The sequence below is a fragment of the Varroa jacobsoni genome, unplaced genomic scaffold, assembly GCF_002532875.2.
Source record: "Varroa jacobsoni isolate VJ856 unplaced genomic scaffold, vjacob_1.0 scaffold_194, whole genome shotgun sequence".
Classification (NCBI taxonomy): domain Eukaryota; kingdom Metazoa; phylum Arthropoda; class Arachnida; order Mesostigmata; family Varroidae; genus Varroa; species Varroa jacobsoni.
In genome coordinates, this window is record NW_019213096.1 from 146,567 (window position 1) to 160,782 (window position 14,216).

At 39.7% G+C, this 14,216-nt stretch overlaps 1 protein-coding gene across 1 annotated transcript; it reads left to right on the forward strand.

The window, feature by feature from the left end:
- The first annotated feature begins 11,299 nt into the window (after positions 1–11,299).
- LOC111273186 (uncharacterized) lies at positions 11,300–14,097 on the forward strand. Its single transcript, XM_022854884.2, has 3 exons — positions 11,300–11,316; positions 11,953–12,242; positions 13,571–14,097. Coding segments are annotated over exons 1-3 (438 nt in total). The 5' UTR covers positions 11,300–11,314; the 3' UTR covers positions 13,717–14,097.
- The last annotated feature ends 119 nt before the right edge of the window (positions 14,098–14,216 follow it).

The following is a 14,216-nucleotide window of genomic DNA, read 5'->3' on the forward strand; positions in this document are numbered from 1 at the left end:
ACAATTATGTAAGGAACGTCGCTAGACCGGGCTTTTCCAGAGGCAAGATTTAGCAGCGTTACCCTGTTTCACTCCTCAGAAGCCAGTACTCTATTGCCTAAGGAAAGTTGGGGAATGTATGGAAAGACAACGAATGATGCGTACGAGTGTAGATGTTTTTATTTCTTCATCGGCTTCCACGCGACCTAAGTAGCGCTATGCTAAGGGTACGTGGTAAAATCCGTTCAAAATGTACCGTCCTGCTACAACCCGTACAAGCGTTTAGTTACTCTATTGAAGACCTTTATATTGACGTTTCAGCTCATGTACAGTTTAAATATCCCTGTTCAAATACGATGCTGGCGTAGTCTGAACTTTGTGACCATCAGAAAGCTCCATTATCCAATCTCCTCTTTTGCCAAGCCGCCACTCCAACCGTATCCAACTAGCAATGCTACATTCTTTACAGTATACATCAACCGAAGGTAAATGCTACATTCATCGATTTGAGTGTGTATGTATATATATACGTATTCAAGTAAAGAAAAATGAATAGTAAAATGCATAAGAAAATCTTGGAGACGATCGATGTAAACCATATGCGTTCTGTTAAGAGGTGTAGATCTGTTGGTATAGAGGATCTATTTCGCTGAAAATCTAAATATTATAATTGTTCATGTATGTAGGATATTCACAATAAACCTATTATTCTAGAAAAGTGTTATTTCTGGTGAAATAGATCGACGGAAAACGGTGTTTTGGGTATATTTCGAGCTCACGAAGGTATTACGAGCTAACCTAGATGGACATAGCTCGTTTGTCAATTGGTGATTAAATACTTTCCTCTTATTAACACAACATAATCAATGTATCGGCCTCTTACTTCTCTCATCCAGCTGTCATTGACTTTCATATAGAAAAAAATAGAGAGACGATCCACCTAAGAAAACGTAAAAGTACAAAGCAGTGTAGCTACGATTAATCCAATGTTACCACCGAGGACAATATAGAACAAAGTTACATATACGATGCGTGACACTCAGGGCCAGGCATTTCATATCATAGATAATTTAAAATAAACCGAGATACATAAGTTGAAAGTATTTGTTAGTATTTAGGACAGGGGTGATGCGCTGGACATGAACTGCGTCTACGAGCAGAGCCATTAAAACAAACCTATTGGTATCGTAATTGGTCCAACTAGTGCTATCATTGTATGTGTGAAACCAGAATGAATTTATAAAATATTTACTATGTACACGATCAAGTGAATTTTTTTCGACGGTTCACTTAAACGAACAGGGGCGCTAATAAACCCATTAGTTCTAGGCCAATCGGCCCAAAATTGTTGAGTATAATAAGATCTTTATGTTAACTTGCTATTAGTACACGTTTATTTTTAAATATCATATAAATTGACAACAGGCCTGGATTAATCTAAGGCTTTCTATGAACTATAAGAGGTCATTACTCATGCTTCTCAAGCCGAAGACTTCAAGTGGCCATTTCTCGATCTCTTCTTAAATCTAGTTTAACTTTTGATTAGATTCAGGTTAGTTTGTAACTTATAATTTGATGAACGATTTTTTTCGATGATAGCAGACATCACGCTTAGAAAAGGTCAAAGTGTATGCATGTTCTTAGGAGCTCGGATCCTGAAAGGTTTACAATCGTAACCTCTTTAAGCGACTTGGCGTGTTTCATTTAATGAATTGCTCATTTGGAGGCAACGGGGTCTTACGACAGCAGTGAAAATTGTATTCTAAATACTTCTAATGCTACAATCGCGAATTGGTACTATTTTCATTAATCTGCATTGCTGTGGCATAGAATGAAGTTTAAGAACTCTCTCTCTCTCTCTTTTATCCTATATATATATATATATATATATATATATATATATATATATATATGTATATATATATATATAAGTATAGTAGTATATATATATATAGTATGAGAAAAAATAATTTCCTTTTAACAACTAGTCTGCCTGCTTACTTGTGAAATCCGAATGATTAAGGCTGTTAGAGGATCGTCTTAGAAAAACCTTGAAAAGATAGAGCCAATTACTGCTTCTCTTAAAAGTTAGCTTCCGCCTACCTAGCATTATCTCACTTTAATTGATCGGAAACATAGGTAACAAGTTCATTCTCTCTTTTCATTTTTGAAAACAACGCAACGTTTCATCACGGCGGCCACGACTCTAGTCTTTTATTGTATTATACACTATGCGTAAATTATGTTTTAGCAGAAGCTATTTGGTTGTAGCTGGCCGGCATTCAGCGTTGTTTCATATTATAAATACGCGTCTGATCAAGTATATATATATATATCTCTGAACATTGTGCTGCGTTAAAAAGTGTTCTCAAGTTGCATGTGTAATACGAAAAGTTGCACATTATAAATAGAATCAGTCTTTCATTTCTAGACAAGTTAAAGAAAATGTGTTGGCCTGAAGTGAATCCCGCGGATAGTGTTTCCCTCAAAATAATCTCTCAGACGCGACCCATTAGGGTGATTTTTTTGTGGGGCACTGAACTTTTTTCCTAGAAAGTTTTGCCCGGAAGACGAAGCCAAGGGAAAGTGCTTCTGTTTCTAGAGAACAAACTCCGTTTTCCCCATAAAACCCGATGTTAGCTTGCCTAGCCGTAAACGAAGGCCAGGAATTTTTTTTATTTTCACATTTGAAAACTATGCCGCAACAGAGTTTAAATATGCTAAGGGAACTTCCAGCATCGTCTGCGTTGCACAAATATCTACTTCAGTGGAAAATTTGTTTCAACAACAAGTGTTTTCAACTTATGTTGTACAGAAAATTGCACTGTGGAAAAAGCTATTAGAAAACCGTAATTCATTGTACGACGCTAACTGCGGCGGCTATTGAGACCGAAACTGGCCACTTACTCTTATTACGCCGCAACAGTCGACCTAATTGCCGCGCCTATTTTCTCTAAATCATGAAGCCAACAGTCGAGCCGTATTCACAGAGATCTGAAGTGATTGATAATGTTAACTTCTACTTGAAGTTAAAGTTGGAGAATCTATATTTATAGAACAATAAAAAAAATCAGACCCGGCAAAATAGCTGATAGTTGAACACAGTCGATTTTCTATGGTATCTCGATCTAAGTTGCGTATTGCTTGCACACTTAGCCATCTTTGAGTACTGGGTGCTATATACTGGTTTTATATAAAGCTACTTTAATTAGACAAGGAGTTCCCAGTTGAAGAAGCAAACGTACTTGCTTGTGAGAATTAAAATTACGGTTAGTTATATCAGCTGTCTATTGAAACTGGACTAAACGAACAGTCCGCTATAGCTACGAAAGGATTTCTAACTATGTAGATTAAGCCTATTATGAAATTCAATCTAATTTAGCTGGCCGTTCCAAGCGTCCGAAAAATAATTGCACAAGCATGATTTTGCCAACGCGGTATCTCGCTGCTCCCTTCCCAAGGCCTTGCCAAAACGGTAGCTGACCCTTCGTAGCTAGCCAATTACCAGTATGCTTGAAGCGTTTAGCCGGCATACACAAACTCAACCTGTATGTCAGTAGACAAATGGCAACCTATACGAGCACAAACAAGCGTGTGAAGCATCAAGCAGGTTAAAGGACATCCAAAGAAACACCTAGCGTTTTAAATAGATGTTTAAAAAATGAAACTCGAGTTCCAAGCTACGTGATCTGTCTCGCAATCGCCTTCGGTTTTGACACAAGTATATTACGGTTACTCTACTTGAGAAGTAGGCTGGCACTATTGCATCGGTATATGAAGCTCATACCAGGACAGCATTTTTAGACGGAAGTGCTCACAAAGCCTCTGCATCATCGCTTATAACGCGCCCGAGTGGACAGTTATATTTAATCTCGCTTTTAAAACAAATTCATAAACAATGAGCCCCAGCTAATAGTCATGAGTGCCACGTATGAAGTCCGGCAACATAAATACTTGCTGTTAAACGAAATATAGAAATTATACAATATGGGTAGCAGACACCTATACAGTAGAAAACGATGAAAAAAATACGATTGTTTTTTTTTTTTTTAACTATGCAGCGTCCAAACCAAATGTGCATGTCTCCCTTGACTAGCAGAGTGCTGGATTAGTTTCGACAAAAAGTCAAGCAAGATCCCTATTTACTGAACTGTCCAGCCTAAAACTGATGGTTTTTTCCGACAAGATCTATAATGTGATATACGTCAGCACATATTCGTAAAGCTCTTCGTGGCATTAAGATGACATAGAAGCCAATTGTGTTGTGCGGCGGGTTCCCTGGGGTAATCAGCTACACACAATTTCTGTTCGGTATTTGTACCGATAGCATCGTCATGCGATATGATTCGCTAGTACGAGGTGTTACTTACTTGTGCATGTGTATGGGCGTGGCATATTAATCCTATCCGATATCTGCCGAAGAGAATGCCCTACAGCCTTATTAGCTGCATCCGCCCGAGATAGCCCCTTTGTCGCGGTCCAAAAAGGACTCAAGACTATCCATAGTTAATGCCGAAGATGCTGATAAAGGCTTATAATAATAGGATATGGGACGGCCTTTCCTAAATGAAATGCTTAACTGTGTATACGAACCTGTGCAAAATAACATTGCTCGTTGAAACTAGCTATGTGGGCCGGCTGTCGTCAATAAAACGCCCTTCCGTCCGGATTACGCATTATTGCTAATGATTAATGGATCGTTAGTTCTCTGTCATGTTCAATATCATATTCTAAATAGATTTATAGTTGTCCGATTATCACATTGGGCAGCATCTGATAGAATTTTCTGCATATTGGATCTGTGCCAGTACTTTTTTTTGGGGGAAGTTGTGCGTTCTACTTCGTGAAATACAATTTATGTATGTATATGTGTATATACATGTATATATGTGTACAATCTTCGAGACGTTTGATATGAGTCAATAACAAATTTGGTATGCGAAAATAACTCTGGCTAAGTTCTGCGTTGCTGTTAGTTTCTTCCAGGTAGAGTTTTCATACACTTGGCAATTCTTCCAAAACAACGATTAAGGGCATAAATTTTACTGCGTCACGTTTGGTCAACCAATCTCAAACTATCTTGGTTTGACAATTCTACACAGAGAGAAGAAACAATTATGAAGTTTTTTGAAGGCCCTTGGTAAGACGGATATGCCTCATTCAGTGATCCAATTAAAGGTCCAACCATTGAATGGCGAGCCGTATGTAAGCAAAAAGTTGGTGTTAGGTAAATATTTTTTGTAAGAAGTTCAGCTCAGTACAAAGTAGAATGAACATCTACATCGAACTAAATAGCGGCCTTTGTTAATTTATAAATTTGTACTCTTCTTGTTTTTACATCTCTCTACTGTGTCTTCAAATAAATAACAAGAAAATATCATTCATGTCCACTTGTCCCGTTTTCGCTTTATTATTCATTTGTATTGCAAGTTGATATATATTATATGAAAACGTTTCGTTATGCTTAATGTAACAGAGTCGGGAAAAAGGAACGAAAAAGAATAGGGAACAGATGCACCCCGAAGGGGTACGATAGAAGAAACGGATGGGCCAGTGACAGAAGCAAGGACGTCCAGCCTCTATTCCCGGCAAACGAACAGCCATACAATAAATAATAATGCTCATACATTGTGTCCCTGGTTTCCACCGCCGGTTTCTAGACGTCAGCTCGTGAACCTACCGGCGTGCACCGGCCTAGATAATCTTTTCCTTTGGCTGCTTCTTCGCTTCATCACAGTGAATTGGCGAACGACTATTTGTCTTACACCGATGTATCAGCCGATGCTGATCGACACAGTCCTCGATATCTGTCTTTAGATGATGCCTGTTTATGCAGTAGCCATTTACGCTAGATAATCCAGCCCTTAGATAATATGGACTGCTTTAAAGGTGAGCGACTGAAAGTGGACTAAGTTGGAACAAGGCTTTGGCGTACTATTGAACTACACTGCATAACTCATTGTTCAAAAATTATCAAGTCGTTGATTCCCGATCCATAGATGTTTTACGAGTTACCGCCTTCAAAATGATTCTCACTGAGAGAATATATTTATGCCATCGCTTTATTTCCAGACGTCCGGAAACTTGCCAAATTCGATTATCGGGCTAGCACTCAGTGTGGCCATTGATTTTCTTTTATTTGCTCTATCGTCTCGGAACATCTTCTTTTCTTTAGCTTCAACAATAGCAGAACGTCGTAGAAGGCTAGGTCCAGTGAATACGGAGGTTGGGAGAATATAAGCATCGCGTTTTTTAAAAAATTGTTGAGTCGTTAGTAAGATGTGGGTCGCGGCATTGTCGCGATCGGCGAGCCAGAACTTGTCTTGCCACGACGCAAAAATCTTGCGTCGATGAGACTGGTACAATTTTCTTCTTGATAGTACTGCTTGGAAACCGTGAAGACTGACGCCATTATCTCATAACCAGCGACTCCTTGACAGTTCAAGAAAGCCGTAAAAAGCACTTTTGTTGGATCATGGAACTTTATTCCGTCGGAGCGTGTTTTTTTGAACTCGGAAAACTTGGTCCTGGCCTCCGTGCTGTAGCCATACACTTACGTCTGCCAACAGGTAATGACGTGTTCGAACACAATGGGCTCTTTTCAAAGTGGTAAAAGATGCTGCATAATAGGTTTTCATGGACGCTGAGGCGTATATCTTGTATTTTGTTATCCAGCACGGAGTTGAAAATATTAGATGTTCGATAGAAAGGTCCTGATCGACGTGCGACATAAGTATGTTTGGTGATTTAAATTATACGCTTCTTTTTTGTCTCATTACCTAAGCAAAAATATGCGTACCCGTGAACTTACGATTAGCTCTATTCTCGTAACTGATGGGCTTGCTGGAAGGGAAGACGGCTGGATCATTTTCTTCACACGCTCTACGAAATGAATAAGAAAATATTTAATAGAATAGTATAACATCGAGGCAAATGGATCGGGCCATGTTCTGGTTATCCATTTAACGTAACGTACGTTTCAAAAATAGTACTTGCAAGCAGCCTAAATCATCTAGTTAACTGGTCATCATCTATGCCCACGCATAGCTGTCAGCGGTGACCTTTACTTACCCACAAGCTCAGACATCTCTTACAAAGAATTATAGAACTTATTTGAAATAGGGTTGCATACATCGATCGAAAGTACTCCCTTTTCGAATTGTCTAATAATATGTTTTTGTTCAATCACATCTTTCTGATCAGCATGTCTTCATTTCTACTCGCTCACCGAGGAGATAACTAGATTTTTACAGTCAAACGTTGCAATAAGTCCTCTGTGGATCAACATCACTGAGAAATTAATGAAACACGTTTTAGTATTTTGTTGTTCCTTACGTGCTTTACACCGAAAGTCGCGCAAGCACTCAGATAAACTGAACGTAGAAGATTATTATTTATTACGTAATAAGTTGTTATTATTACGTGAAAACAAGAGAAAATGTTTCGGCAACTGCCATGACACGATTCCATATTGGGCACCGTAAACACAACCGTAGCAAATTGTGCACACCATTATAATTAAGCTGATTGACAAACACTGAAAGGAGGAAAGAAGAGAAAGCCAGACATACAATATTGATGTTTTTGCTCTGCAAACTTCTCTATCTCGTTCGTGACTTAGGTAGCTATCAAAGGAGACCCTGCGTATCATGTGAAGAAAATTGACTTTTTGCCCGTGTGGGGATATGAGATCTGATACGAAAAATAAGGGGTTCAAATCAAACATAAGCCCGCATACTACTAATAATTTCAGCGTTACAAAGTACCTCATTGTGCACTACGAAGTGTAAATAAATGTTCTTTTTTGTCCATTTAGTTATATATATATATATATATATATATAGAAATAATTTAATAAATTGAAATACTTTTACTCATGAATCGATTAACAAGTCTTATGCTCCCTAGGATTCAACAAACGTTGTGGGCTTTTTTTCCATACAAGATTCGTTCAAAAAGACGTTTAGCCTTAACATGAAAATGGCATCGCCCGTGAACAATTTTTGCTGGTACTATTGCGTATACACTGAATATCAATAGTGAAAACTCCAATCATATTTAACGTTTGTTTCTACGGTTATTTATATCGGTCCATATTAGTTTCGTTCTAAATTAAAAACTCTTCAATATCGAGCCATCATTAATTTTTTACATTTTCAAAGTAACACGCTACGCAAATTCAACGACGCTGGTTACGAAGATTTCACGTTGTTTCGCGAGTTGCTTGTACCGTTAAATCTTGAACAGTTAAGTACAGACAGAGTAAATATTCCGTTTTGTCACGTCAACGACCGAAAACCCCAATAACTACTGGGTGCCAAACAATTCTCAAAGTAGAGTTAGAAAGAGAGCAGCACTTGGGCATCTTGAGGAAACACGTTCGTCATGCACCATCGGAGAATTTGAGCACGAAGAAGTTGACCGTGCATCGTGCGCTGGATCTTTTCACTCAGGATAAAAAATGTCTTCGAATGTACGTTCACAAAAGTCGGGTGATGCAGCTCGAGCAAAGCGATTCAAAGTTTTTGAGTCGATCAATAGCTGTAGATTAAATATGATGGTCGTACCGTAACACCTCTGCGAGCACGACACACCCGCAACAGTAAACGGCGAAGGCTGAATCAGCTCCTGAAAAAAGGCATATCGGCAGGGAATGCGATGGTAATCATTTCTCGAATAGTTATGGGTTTGTGCTAATCGATCATTAGAAGGAAAAGAAGACAACAACGAGGATACACTACACATTATCACGTTATAAGTTGGCAACGGGAATTTCGAGGAAATAGGTAGTGTTGACCTACTAAAACGATGCACGACCTCACACTTCAGCGATAGACATACCAAATATTCACGAATTGAGGTACGTGTTGATTGACCATGCACCCTATACGCCAGATTTTGTCTCAGTGTCTGTAGTCTCAAAGTTTTGCACCGAGGACACAAATGGAGAAAGCTATGGCTATCAGTTTAGTTCATTTTGCATGCCGAGATGTCAACTTCTATTTGAGCAGGTTAGATAGATGAGGACATCACTGGCCAGATGTATGGACTTCGAAGCAGACGCTGTTGTAAAACGGCATTTTAGAGAAAAACGATTTGGATTGATAACTTCTAAGACTGCCTACGCAGCTGAGTTTCAACTATTACTTCCATGACAGATGTTCAAGCGGCCGTATAGGATTGCTTTAAGGATATGTCAGAACAGAGAGTTCGGCTCAAGTGGCCTAGAGGGGCTGAATAGAAGCGATTACTAGATTCATCGGATGTCCTACTACTGGAATCGTTCTCGCATACAATTTCGAATGTAAGATGATTTTCTTTTCCAACAGTGATGAAACCTTTAAGAAGGAAAGTGTATTGTATTATTTTCTGAAAGATTAGCACTAAGTTTGAAGCTTGATTTGTTTGACGAACGTTTCAATTCGTTGGAGAAAATCCTTTGGTCCCTTTCTGTCGGTTGGTGCTCGGTCTTCGTCGAAATTTTGCCTGATGTGATGTTTTCCGTTGCTTCCGGTTTCCGGCAGCTTTGTTACGCTTGCACTCGGTAGATTCCAACGTGTACCAAAGGATATTGCTTACCAAGAATGATGAATATTTGCAAAAGGCACGTACGTGCCTTGGATCATAATAATTGTTCGTTAAACGTATATTAACCCGTCTTCATTATTGAGGACAATGTTATGTGTTGCTATAGTCCCCACATTACGCTGTGAATAGTTACAAAACGTCAATTAAAATTATTTGAAGCCGAAAGTTGGATTCGTCTCAAAATTTCGATATAACTTGCTACTAGATTTACATTCGTTGACCCTTTTCTTAATACTGTTAATTATTAATCTTAATTATAATTAATCTTAATAATAATAATAAGATTAAGCGGATACTTATCAAACAGTGATTGATGTAAGGTATCAGATATTGAAAACGGGATTGTTTTTTCGTTGTACGATAGTCTACTATCAGAATTCTTGAGACAAGATCGTAGCTGTTTTATCGTAAATTCCATGGTCCATTTTTACTCTGCTATTATTGTTTCTTGATTGGCTAAATAAAATACATTATATTTGTGTATCTGTTCAAAAGAGAAGTTAAACAGTAGTAATAGGGACACTCCATATTCGTGTCTAAACATATGTGTGCCTAGCAGACGAAAACTATGCTTTTTTTGTTTGTACCATGAACCTTAATAATTGGAGTGTTATTATGTTGGGAAATACTAGTTTTTGTTCACAATTTTTGAGGCCAAGTACACAACTGTTACGGGAAATGGAATCGTTTGGCTAACAGTAAATCCACATAACGTCTAGGATGAACCATTTTTCTCGTAAGGAGTGCCATATCTTGCCTTTATTGTATTCCCTTACCTAGCTCGGGCACATCTACTCACCGCGTTCAAAAGCAACACATATGATTTACGTGCCGCCATTTTTGACATCAGTGGCCACATGGAAACAGACGATGTGATGTTAACTCAAGCTTGCTAAATGGTAATATCAAGAGCTCATCGGAAAAAGTTACAACAAAAAGGGGATCTCTTTTGTCACGGATTTTCTCGCAGATCCTATTCTCATCATATGAACGATACTAAATACAGATAGATTTATCATTACGCGCATTCGGATAGTTATAGTATGATTGTTTTGTTGTTATCACTTCATACATTTCTGATCGTTGTCTATAATTGAGATTCTTCCAACAACCTTCCCTTGTAGACTTTCCCTCCCTCCCTCTGTAAACACTCGTTGCATTACTACGTCGATTTAGTCAGCTTCTACGTCATCGGCATGCTGATAAGTCATTATGTAACGTACAGGTCGATGAGCTGCGTAAGTGCGCTTTCATTACGTGGCTGGCGACACGGTTCCTTCCTGCTTTTCGGCGTGTCGTTTGTGGCGGTACGCTGTAGCTAGAGGATGTCGCTAACACGTCAGATCTGAGCTCATAGCAGTGAAAGGTGCGGCAAAGCTTTTGTCAAAGCTGTAGCGTGTTCACTTTCTCTTGCCTATAATATGCTCGCGTGTTCGGCAAACGGTGGAACTAGCTGACCCGCTAACTGTGTTAGAGAACTCTCCAGTGAATGGCAATCCGTGTATCAATACCGGATGAACGAGCTCTGTAGGCGAATACACCCACTCTCCTAACCGATGATGAATCTTAATAGGTCATAACATCGCGTCGTTCGACTTCTTCGACTCAGACGACAACAGGCTCGCCGCGTCTGCTGCGATCTCGGTTGTTGTCTTCGCTGAAACCGGCATTAGCACCTACGTCGAAGCTTTTTGCGATCAGTTACCGTCGCCTTACGCTATTGTCTGATCAACATGTTTTCAATGTCATGTACGCTCGTGCGTTGTTGTTGTTGTTGTTGTGTATGTATGTGTGTGCTCGTAATGGAATCGTCTCGATGCTGTGATACGTAGTAGTCAATTCCGCTCGTTTACTGGTCACCGACTAAATGGCAAGAACAGATCGAGAAAGAGAAACGGGGGGGGTCGACTCTGACCTGAAAAGTATATAGGAGCCAAATATTGGCACAATCCTGTAGGAAACCTCCTAGCTGCAAGCTGCGCGGAGGCAGACGAAAGCACGAAACGAAAGGTAGAAGCAATAGAAACGTCGAACGTAGATCCGACTTAGACGGCGAACATTTGTTTTAGCCAAAGTTCGAAATTTCTAATCTAGCCTTCGAACTACCTTTTTTCGTCATCCATCTTTTGCTGCTTCGCATATTTTTCCGTTATTGACTTTACCAAGAACTGCGAGTGCTTCAGCATTCGATCAGCTCTGAGTAGTTCACGTGGATTTTGCCTTTTAGCTTTAATACACACTTCTACTTTTCGATTCTGCTGTTTGCATTGACAAAGTAATGCTAGCTTTTGCACTTGCGATATTTATGGCGGCGCTTGTGCCAGTGCCAAAATGCACTGCTTCGCCTGATTTGTCACCAAACTGGAATCCACGTTCGACATACAGGTCAACGCGCGACTGGCGATCCTCGTCCACCTGGGGCTATTCGACGAAAGCATGGGATCGCGGCTTCTCCACACGGAAATGGAGCTATCCGACCCAGCTGCCCACTCGCCAATGGGACCCTTACCTCAACCACGGCCATGAACAGGGACAGGTGGTTCGTTATCCCGATGGTCAGATCGTGCAATATGGACAACGATCGAACAATCCCACTAACGGATATTCCTATATGCAAACGCCGGTCATTCATTATCAGCAAGGTGTTATGCCTACCCAGAGTTGGAAGCCTACTCGTAAGTACAGTGAACGGTGAAACCGTTGCCTTTAGACGAAGCTCTGACTACTTTGTTTACCCAACATAGCTAGCCCGTTTTTAGAGTTTGCTGCCTTTTTTGAGAAGGACAGACCATCCTTTGTGTTACGCATATTTTTGAATCTTCCCTTCGATAGTGTAGTGAGATCTTTTAAATTGGCAAGAGAAATGAATGTATTTTACGTCGGATGCCGCCATTACATTTCATTACTTCAGACTGCTGACTTCCAGCACGGAACGAAGTATATCTATTCCCAGATTCCGAGCCCAGATCATATACGACGAAGTTTAATGGACAACGTCTGGAACCCTTACTATATGTTGCTTTTACAAGTAGAAGGAGGTTTCGCATGAAACACCGTGTCCCATTTTGCTTCATATATTGGATATTACTAGGGTATTGAAAGATGCGTGCCGAAAGATTTTAAGTGGTAAACAGGCAGTGGTAGACGTCGTTACGAAAATATTGATCACTCTTAAATCAATCCATTTCTTGATACTTATAGTGCGAACTCATAATCCAACGAAAGCACATATCTGCTCATGATATTTTAGGATTACAGCGATAAAGTATCTTGCGAATGAGCCTCCACTTGGAAGCTTAATACTATTGTTATTCAAGCAAATTATGGTTAAACCAGTATTTCGCATCGTCTGTTAACTTACAAACTTGGTTCTATTAAATGGTAGTATCAAAAAGCAAAGTTTTATTTGCGTTTGAAATTACCGTTAACCCACAGATATTATATAACAATAGTATTAAGCTTCGCAAGACACGTTATCTCTGTAATCCTGAAACGTCACGAGCAGACAGCAGAAGCTTCACAGCGTCTCATGTGTGAGACTTCATTGTTAGCCACCGTTAAACAGTTCTTGGTCATATGGCAACGTTTAGCCTCGCGTAAGTAACGGTACAATGCAGGAAACCGCACCTCGTCAGTGCTCTTTCTTAACGGATACAGACATTACTGAAACAGAAATCGCGAAGATGTTTGCACCTTACGTTCGTAAAAAATCTACACTGTTTAAAAAACTTCAATAGAGCACAGTCGTAACGCGAGCCGCGGTCTCCGTGCTCGCAGCCCCTGAGCAGTATGTCCTACAATAGAGTTATCAGAGCGATCTATTTCTTCTTCCCGCAGTGTTTCCAAAGGAAATTGATCGGATCAATTTTTACGACTATCTAAATTCTATTTAATCCGATTCTAATTAACGATTTAGAGTAAAAGACGCGGTCTCAATCAATATGAAGCACACGTAATTGCATCAAAACATGCTACCCTATCTAACTGTTTGTTTCTATCGCAGTCGAGTGCAAATCTGAGCAGATGGAGCGTTGCTTCCGCGAATGCGAAGAGCGAAAAATTCATTCGTTTACCTGCAGACCCCAGTTCGGCGTAGCATTTACGTGCTCGTGTTCCGTAACTATCTACATACCGAACGTTGCCGTTTAGTATCAGCCTACACATAAAGTCACATGAATAAAGCTAGCGTATTATTAAGCCCGGTTGGGCATCGGGGCATTAATAGCAAGTCAAAACATTGCGACTTGTTGCGCACATTAAATCCTTAACCTCACCGCAGATCATTCACTTCAATCGTAGCACATTCACTAGCCGCTAACCCATAACATACAAATCACATTAATAACAGTTACGGAAAGAAAAAAGTCTAAGTGTGTGTACCCTGTGGCGCACTCAACATATAGCTTTCAAATACGAGGATATTTAAACGATGCAACCAGCGAACTACCGAAACGCTGGATGCGATGTGTATGTGTAATATAGTTTCGCTGTTAAATAAATGCCATGCTATCTAAGCGATACAAAAAGTTACCGTCTTTGACCTGTGTTATTGGGGCTGGCTGATATTGCGGACCTGTAGGTATATGCATGTCGAGATACTAGGTTTAAAGGCTGAATGAAGATATCGTATGTAGAAGCATTTGTGTTAC

Excerpts from the sequence above, each read along its gene's own strand:
- LOC111273186 (XM_022854884.2), top strand. Across the intron at positions 12,243-13,570 it reads CCAGAGTTGGAAGCCTACTC|TCGAGTGCAAATCTGAGCAG; the intron begins GTAAGTACAGTG and ends TTTCTATCGCAG.